The sequence below is a fragment of the Cucurbita maxima genome, unplaced genomic scaffold (genome assembly GCF_002738345.1).
Source record: "Cucurbita maxima cultivar Rimu unplaced genomic scaffold, Cmax_1.0 Cma_Scf00013, whole genome shotgun sequence".
Classification (NCBI taxonomy): Eukaryota; Viridiplantae; Streptophyta; class Magnoliopsida; order Cucurbitales; family Cucurbitaceae; genus Cucurbita; species Cucurbita maxima.
The window spans coordinates 1,044,621-1,054,073 of record NW_019272029.1 but is presented as its reverse complement, the minus strand read 5'-3'; the positions used below and the strand labels follow the sequence as shown (position 1 = coordinate 1,054,073).

Sequence of the window (9,453 nt, the reverse complement as noted above, 5' to 3'; positions counted from 1 at the left end):
AGACTTACATTTATTTAACAACAAGGTTAGTATTTCGAGTTGGAAAAAAATAATTATAATATATTTTTTTAATCACTAAAAATAAAAAAGATATGACAAAAACAAGTTTGACGATTCGGTCCAATCAGGAGACGAAACGTGTGTTGAGATGACACGTGGTAAGCTTAATCTTTCCTCTGAATATATATTTCTTCCGCCACTAGAATAGCAACACGTGTCACATGGTAAACTTAATTTTATTTTTTATTTATCAAAAAGATAATCTTAAAGATGCTACAAAGAAGAGGGACAAAACAATATGTAGAGAGGGGGAAAATGTGAGAAACAACCAAATGTATCGACCCACCATCGACAATCATTCGACAACAATATCTTTCTCATATTACCTTACTCACCAACCTCTCGTGACCTTATTTTTTAATAAAATAGAGACGTTACTACATGCATGACATATTTATTATATGTAAAAAAAAATTGTTATAAACGATGTCATGAATTTTAATGAAATAAAAAAAAAGTTTAAGGTGGGTCGGATTGGGTTCTTGGATATATGATTGCATAAAACGTAATGTAGTATATGTTATTCAATTATAAAACACGACACATACATGGGTCATGAAGAATACATTCATCGAAGCGGAATTCCTCCTAAACCGAATGATTGAGGCTTTAGAATCCCAAATCAACATGAAAAGATGGGTTGGACTTTGGAGGTCCACTTAAGAGCATGGTTAGGGAACATGATCCATAAAAGGCTTCATAGGCTCGAAGCTATAAGATAGGCAAAATATTGGTTTAATTTCATAAGTTGGTTCTTATGGCTCGGGTAAATAATAATCATTAATTCTTATAAACATTTTTTAATTATTATATCTTGAATATTATTTTCATTCATATATGGTCTCTTTCAGCCATGAGAGCTTATACTCAAAGTGGACAATATCATACTATTGTGGAGATTTGTGATTCCTAACATGATATCAGAGCCATTAGTGAGTCTTGAAGGTTTAGTCAAAAGTGACTAAAGTGTCGCATTGTTCGATGGCTCAGAGAAAGGAGTCGAGCCTCACATATAATATAATATATATATATATATATTGTAAATCATTAATTATTGTAATAAGTGCAATGCCATATTTGAAAATGATAGGGTATAAGCTTATCTATTTTGTCTACTTATACTCCTAATTTTGTGGCCACCAATTCCCAATGAACAAAAATATTTAGTTTTTAAAATAAAAAAATTATCTCTTTAATTAAAAATAAAATAAAATTTATCTATTTTGGTCCACTCAAATTAGTGGGAAAAATAGTTGTCATTTCACATCATAATTAGCGCGTGTTTAATACGCTCCTAGAAATGACGTGGGATAAGGAAAGCCTTTTCTTTTCGCTTTTATTTTTAATTTGCTGACATGGAGGCATGTTTATTGGTTCTTAATTAATCCTTATAGTGACGGTTTACCGTTAATTGTCCGTTTCCATTTAAACCCATCACGTGGCATTCTCAATCTTTAATTTTTTTTTTTTACTAACACCTGCTAATCTTCATAATTACCGAATTTAAATTCACACAAATTCATAAACCATATGAATTAGTATAAAATATAATTACTTTTAAAATTATGAATATTCTCACGTGTCTCGAATCTCCATCCATACTTATCTTAGAACATAAATGTCATATTTCTAGGTTCAGTCGGTCTAGATTGAACCTACTAGCGAGTATAGCGACAAATCGAGTTTCAATGCGTAATTTCTAGTGACGAATGCTTCCTCCTTAAGAGAAAACTATTAACGATGCTGAGAGATCTCGAGCACAAGTCATGAAGATAAGGCTCGAGATACGATAACAATTTTCAAAATTCTATTGATCCACGGAGAAGATAAATGTAAATTAATTTGACTTAGGCCAATTAAATTGTGAGATATCAATAAAAATCTATACGAACACCAATGGTGTACAAACAAGCTTATTTTCCTATCTCTAATTAATGAGACGAAACCCTAGAAAATGACATTTTGTCTTTTGTTTATGCGAGAACAACATATTATACATGAAATTATTCACAACAATAAAGATGATAAAGATGATGCACGTAACTGCCCAAACCCACCACTAGTAGATATTGTCATTTTTCAGGTTTTCCCTCAAGGTTTTTAAAACATGTCTAGTAGGAAGAGATTTCCACACCCTTATTAAATAATGCTCTGTTCCCATCTCCAATTAACATTGGATCTCAGATCTCACACTACTGCATGACTTGATATTGTGAGGCTGTCATAGGTGTGATTTCAACTTTCGATTTAATTTTCAAATTTCTCTCTCTTGAAGTGACGGTGCGTAACCAAGTTTTGCTATCGAGATCCAACTTTTACGCACTTTATTGAATTTATGTGTACTATTGGCATTGTCTATGCAAAAGAGATAACGGGGCACGATTGATGTTTTCTTTCTAAAAAAACAGATAATACAACTTTGTGGTATATGAACTCACTGGTCATGTCAGAATCTCCAAATAGACAGAAATTTGAATTGATGACTACCCATTCTAAGTCAACGTTATGTTAGGGATCTTACTGTTTCAGAGTTAGTTATAGTTTTTCTCGAATTTAAATATTAAAATCGTAACATGTCTGGTTTAAATAATGAAAATAAAATGATTAAATAAAAAATTAATATTGAAAAATAATTTTAGCATTTTAAAGTTAAAAAATATAAAAAATTAGGAGGGTAAAAAGGGAAAAAGGAAGGAAAAAAACATAAACATCGGGAAAGAGAGAGAGCATTGGATAGAGGTCGTCTTCCCTACCCTTTTTTATTACCATTTTTACAAACGCTTTCCTTATCTCTGGCTTTTCCGCCATTGTTGCTGCCGGAGGAGGACCAGCCGCCTTCCCCATTCTTCCTCAACCCTAATTCTTCATAATCCATCTCCTCAAATACCTGTTAAGATAAGATTCCATTTCTATCCACAATTTTTCTAGAAGTTTCTTTTCACATACGCCATTGTTGTGCTCACTTCGAAGCTCACTGTTGAGGAGGAGTTTGGTTTTGGATATCATCTAATCTCTTATTTTCATGGTGTTCATCCATGGCGGATTGTTCTTTTCTTTTTTTCTGTGAGTGGCTCTTTCTTCTTCTTCCTCCTCCTGTCTCGATTCGGTTTCTTCTCAGTCGATTGAAGCTTGAAGTTTCTGTGATTTTAGTTTTCACCAGGTAATTGATGGTCGGAAGATTGAGGATGAACCATTGCGTTCCTGATTTTGAAATGGCCGACGATTTCTCTCTCCCGACATTCTCTAATTTAACCAGGCCGAGAAAATCGTCTCTGTAAGCGTTGTTTGAAGATTTATTTGTTGATTTGTTTTTTATTTTGTTTTTATGGACTGAGAGTTTGAAATTCGTAGGCCGGATGATGACGTGGTGGAGCTGCTATGGCAGAACGGTCAAGTGGTGACACATAGCCAGAACCAGAGGACGGTCCGTAAATCTCCGCCGTCCAAATTCGATGGTTCGATTCCGCAAGATCAGGCGGCGGTGAGAGAGATCCGGCCGTCGGCTCATTTGGAGGAACCTCATGAACTCTTTATGCAAGAAGATGAAATGGCCGCTTGGCTCAACTATCCTCTCGTTGAGGATCATAATTTCTGCTCCGACCTCCTCTTTCCCGCCATCTCTGTTCCTCTTTGCGCCAATCCTCAACCGGAGCTCCGACCGTCTACAACAGCGACGGTCACTCTCACACCGCGGCCACCGATTCCTCCCAGCCGGATTCCTGAAGCGCAGACTTCTATGCAGTCCTCGAGGAACAAAGCAACGGGCGAATCGGAGCCATTGAATTCGAAGGTCATGGTGCGGGAATCGACGATGGTTGATTCTTGTGACACGCCGTCTGTGGGGCCGGATTCTAGGGCTTCGGAGATGGTGAGGAGGAAGCTTGTGGAGGTGGTGAGTTGTGGTGATGTGCGGTACGAGACCTCTCGCGGCAACGGTGGAATCGGAGGTTCGTCGGTCGGTGGCGATGGCATTGGGGACAAAGAGATGACGACTTGTGAAATAACTATCACTTCGTCTCCCGGCGACTCTAGCGCCAGCGCCGAGCCCCCTTGTCCGAAACTTGCTGCCGATGACCGGAAGCGAAAGGGAAGAGCTCTCGATGACACTGAGTGCCAAAGCGATGTAAACAAAACTTTAGTCCTTTTCTAAGACTGTTACACTTCATCAGTATTTTAACGAAAAATCACTATGATCATATGAAACAGAATTGCATCAAATCAAACTGTTTGAAATGCGTGGTTGAACAGTGGCCATTGAAAGCTCCACAGATAATTGCTGAATGTATTGTTTTGCAGTTCTGGGGTGATTTGCTAATGTTCTTTTTCATTAGGATGTTGACTACGAATCTGCTGATCTGAAGAGGCAAATGCAGGGGTCGACATCGACAAAGCGATCTCGTGCCGCCGAGGTTCACAACCTCTCGGAGAGGGTGCGCGATTGAGTTTATTAGTACTATTGTATGCTTGTGATCAAGCAAATGTTTCCTTTTTGGTAGTGTTGTTTTACTCTTGGATGTGAAGTGAAATATTGCAATTCTACTTGCAGAGACGTCGGGATCGGATAAACGAGAAGATGAAGGCTTTACAGGAACTCATACCTCGATGCAACAAGGTTGGTTGCTTAGCTTCGTTGTGGTTTTCAGTTGAATGTTTCTTTCTTTCCAATGTGCAAAGTTAAGTTCAGTTCCCTATTGATTTTCAGACTGATAAGGCTTCGATGTTGGATGAAGCGATCGAGTACTTGAAGACTCTTCAGTTGCAAGTGCAGGTACATGCTTTGAGTTCTTCCTTAGGGATGCAAGTATAAGCTTAACTTTGGTATAAGGAAATGTATGAATCAGAAATGTCTCCTATTTAGAGCAATAAAACTGTAACGGCCTATTGTCCTCTTTGGACTTCCCCTTAAGGTTTTTAAAACGCCTTTTATAGGGAGAGGTTTCTACACTCTTATAAAGAATGTTTAATGTTTAGTTCTCCTCCCTCCCGTTGATGTGGGATCTCACAATCCACAAAGTCCCAGTGCCCTTGTAAAGAATGCTTAGTTCTCCTCTCCATCGATCTCACAGTCCACTTCCCTTCGGGGCCTAGCGTCCTAGTGCCCTTATAAAGAAGGCTTCGTTCTCCTTCCCAGCTGATATGGGATCTCACAATCCACCTCCCTTCGGGGCTCAGCGTCCCAGTGCCCTCTCCTCTCCATCGATCTCACAGTCCACTTCCCTTCGGGGCCTAGCGTCCTAGTGCCCTTATAAAGAAGGCTTCGTTCTCCTTCCCAGCTGATGTGGGATCTCACAATCCACTTCCCTTCGGGGCTCAGCGTCCCAGTGCCCTTACGAAGAATGTTTCGTTATCCTCCCCAACTGATGTGGGATCTCACAATCCACCCCCCTTCGGGGCCCAGCGTCCCAGTGCCCTTATTAAGAATGCTTCGTTCTCCTCTCCAGCCGATGTGGGATCTCACAATCCACCCCCTTCAGGGCCCAGCGTCCCAGTGCCCTTATAAAGAATGCGTCATTCTCCTTCCCAGCCGATGTGGGATCTCACAATTCACCCCCCTTCGGGGCCCAACGTTCTAGTGCCCTTATAAATAATGCTTTGTTCTCCTCCCCAGCCGATGTGGGATCTCACAATTCACATCCTCCCCCCTCCCCGGGCCTAGTGGCCTAGTGGCCTTATAAAGAATGTTTCGTTCTCCTCCCTAACCGATGTGGGATCTCACAACCCACCCCCTTCGAGGCCCAGCGTTCTAGTGCCCTTATAAAGAATGTTTTGTTCTCCTCCTCAGCCAATGTGGGATCTCACAATCCACCCCCCTTCGGGATCTAGCGTTCTCGTTGACACTTGTTCCCCTCTCCAATTGATGTGGGACCCCCAATCCACCCCCATTCGGGTCCCAACATCTTTGCTGACACACCGCCTTGTGTCCACCCCCTTTTGGGGCTCAGTCTCCTCACTGGCACATCGCCCGGTGTTTGACTCTGATACCATTTGTAATGGCCCAAGCCCACTGCTAGCAGATATTGTCCTCTTTGTACTTTTCCTTTCGAGCTTTCCCTCAAGGTTTTTAAAACGTGTCTGATAGGGAGAAGTTTCCACACCTTTATAAGGATGCTTTGTTCCCGACTCCAACCAATGTGGGATCTCACAAAGGGATGGTAGAGCGAATAGGAAATAAAACATATTCGCAGCGATTCTGCCTGCTTCATTTCAACGTCTCAGATTGGTAGATGTTCATTGTGAATTCTCTGCATATACATATACAAGGCATATTAGTAAACATTATTGTCAATGTCTAGCACTTAAACATTATAAGCTGATGCATCTAGATAACTTTAGCAATGACTGTTTATAACCCAGATGATGTCGATGGGATGTGGAATGATGCCGATGATGTTCCCGGGCGTTCAGCAATACTTGCCACAGCCAATGGGGATGGGAATGGGGATGGGGATGGGGATGGGAATGGAAATGGGCATGAATAGACCAATGATGCAATTTCATAATCTCCTTGCTGGTTCAAACTTGCCAATGCAAGCTGGAGCGGCCGCAGCAGCAGCAGCAGCTCATATGGGCCCGAGATTCCCTCTCCCTCCCTTCGCAATGTCTCCTGTTCCCGACAGCGATCAATCTCGAGCTCAAGCGACGAATAATCAACTCAATCCAATGGCTAACTCAGTTGGAACACAAAATGCAACCCCACCTTCAGTTTCGGGTTTTCCCGATTCATATCAGCAGTTTCTTAGCTCGAACCAGATGCCATTCCATATGGCACAGCCTCTGCAGGTACTTTTTCGCATGTTACCTTCATTCTGTATTGAAATTCAGCGTGTTAGATTATCAACCTTGCAAATTGGAACCTTAACCTTTTACAGAATCATCAGCCAGTTCAGCCGAATACGATCCGGCCAGGTACGAGTCGGGTTCCTGAAAACCACGAAAATCATCAATCTGGTAAACTTCTTCATATATCTTTTTGTAAGTTCAAAATACTCAGTTGGTTGTATGATTCTTTGTCCATAGATTAGTTGCACTTCGAAATAAGTTCGGTTCACATCGTTGTTATTTACTCGTCTTTCACATATTGTAGGTTAATATTTTGAATGCATGGACTCAAGAAACACTTTCTGGGCAAGTTTTGGTGCATGTTACAGCGTCGAAAGCTTTGAACATGCCCGTCCGCTGCTTGCTAATACGATATATATTCGCAAATAACATGTAACAACCAACCACGTCCCTGTAAATAAAAATCTATACCCCTTTTGCATTTTGGATCTTGTTTTGATCATTCATGGCATCCTAGTCTTTTTCCTGAATTGTGATTCTGTTAGATTGTGATAGAAAGAAAGTAGAGAATTTCTTTTTACACGAAACTATTGGTTTGCATTTGGTCGGGTCGGGTCCAGGATGCTGATGCTGATGCTGATAGATCCAACTTGATGTGGTTGTTATTGTCGTCGGGGTGGTCGAAGTATTCCAAACTCGAGAGCCATTTCCATGTTTCCTCCTGGACCATGGTTCCCACTGCATGATATTCAAGATTCTTTTCCTCCATCATAATAGAACTTGTTTCATAGCCATTTCCACTTGCATTTGGAATATGAACTCTGAACTTGTTTCAAGCTTCTGTGCTTTTTCCACTGAATTTTTCAATGTTGTCTGAAAGTGGAAGATGAGCAAATTCACTGTAAAGATTAGGTCTTCTGTAGGAGATGTAAGTGTGAACTAGGGTCATTTTTGGTATATTTACATTTTTTGTTATTTGGGAATAGTTTTTGGTATGGAACCATTGAAGGTGACATTTTTCATATGCAATAAAAATTCTTAACTTTTTTATTTTATTATTATTCCTTAGGCGTCGTTGTTTAATTTAACTATGCTCAAATTGATGTCTATCTCTGGAAATCTTTTTAAAAAATATTATAAAAAATATTTTGGTTAAATGTAATTATTTTTGGAAAATGTAGGAATAATTAAAAATTATATACTCATCTTTTTTAATAAAAAAAATAAGAATAAAGAGGAATAAAGTGAACGAACTACTCTTTTTGGTTTATTACTAATTTGCCCTTACGTGTAGAATAGTTTTTCTTGTTGGTCCCCATTTTCTACGTGTTATGGGGCATATGTATAAGATTAAAATTTAAAAGGGATGGGTTAGCAAAACGTCTAGCCCATTCTTCGATAGAAGTTTTTACGGGATCTCTATCTATCAAAATTTTGACTTTTGATTTCCGCTATTGAGACAACACATACAAAAAGGCTGAAGCAAGTTTCAACAATACAATTGTGGGTGTTAGAAATGTACAAGGTTGGGTAATTTCTTAGTCCTTTGTTGGTACTCGTGAATTCAAATGTCCAAGAAGAGGGACACCATTTGTCGTTCAAACGCCAGCAAAAAATGCTAATCGAGCTAATTTTGTATATTTATTAGGTCAACTTTCTAGACTTATATCATACTTGCCCAATCTAAAAATTTTATTCCAGTTCTCATCAAAACTCCAAGTGTTTTCTTACTTTAATCTCTATTATTTAAAACACGAGCAACCAAATTGAAACATTTAGACGAATAAACACCAAATAAAATAAAAAAAACAAACAAAAAATGGATTAAAACTGATATTCAATTCAACCTTCCCATATATAACTAAGTTCATCAATCCCCTTGGCAAAGTTCTTAATGTAAATGCCATCATCTTTGGCGATCCAAACGCAGTTCTTCCACCCACATTTCTCAAACAACCGGGCATCGTGCCAAAACACCTTAAAAGCTGCCTCATCGCCGCCGCTGCCTCCGCCTCCGTCGCCTTTCTGAAGGCGGCACCAGAAGAGTGTGGAGTGGAAGAAATTGGCCTCAAAACTCCACGAGAAATCGGCGGTCGGAGGGAGTGTGTGGAGGCCGAGATCATCGTCTTGTGATCGACAATGAACCGACATCGCTACCGCCCCGTTTAAGCCATTGGTGACGGTCACATGCCAACGGATAAAGGCAGGGAAGACACTTCCTTTGGTCTCCGAACACAAAGATGGAGTCAAGGATTGTGAGAAAAGAAGAAGAAGAAGAAGAAATAAAGGAATAATTTTGAATTTGGCCATTTCTTTTTCTTTCTCCTTTTCGGGTAATTGGGTTTTTAATTTTTATAGGTATAAATCTACAAGCTTTATCGCGTGATTCTTCCTTCAATACTCGAGTCCCGACCATAATTAATTTTTTAATTTTAATTTATGAGATTTTATTGAGGATCTTTAAGATCGAATTTCAAGATGATGGTTACATTCAAATGATTAAAGAATTTCATAAACTCGAAAAAAATTAAAAGTCAAAATCTAACCCTAGAAGGGTATTTTGGTCATTTTAACATCTTTACGTAAGTTTCAATTTTTCTTATTAAATAGTTA

At 39.4% G+C, this 9,453-nt stretch overlaps 1 protein-coding gene across 2 annotated transcripts; it reads left to right on the top strand.

Moving 5' to 3' along the window:
• The first annotated feature begins 2,782 nt into the window (after positions 1-2,782).
• LOC111488348 (transcription factor PIF1-like) lies at positions 2,783-7,893 on the top strand. Of its 2 annotated transcripts, XM_023136048.1 has the most exons (9): positions 2,783-3,123; positions 3,211-3,334; positions 3,412-4,183; positions 4,392-4,490; positions 4,607-4,672; positions 4,763-4,828; positions 6,415-6,840; positions 6,930-7,008; positions 7,145-7,893. In XM_023136048.1, exons 2-9 carry the CDS (start codon positions 3,228-3,230, stop codon positions 7,147-7,149), a joined length of 1,620 nt encoding a protein of 539 aa, XP_022991816.1. In that variant the 5' UTR covers positions 2,783-3,123; positions 3,211-3,227; the 3' UTR covers positions 7,150-7,893. The 2 variants fall into 2 exon arrangements, with proteins under 2 accessions (XP_022991816.1, XP_022991815.1); XM_023136047.1 differs by having other exon boundaries at positions 2,783-3,334.
• The last annotated feature ends 1,560 nt before the right edge of the window (positions 7,894-9,453 follow it).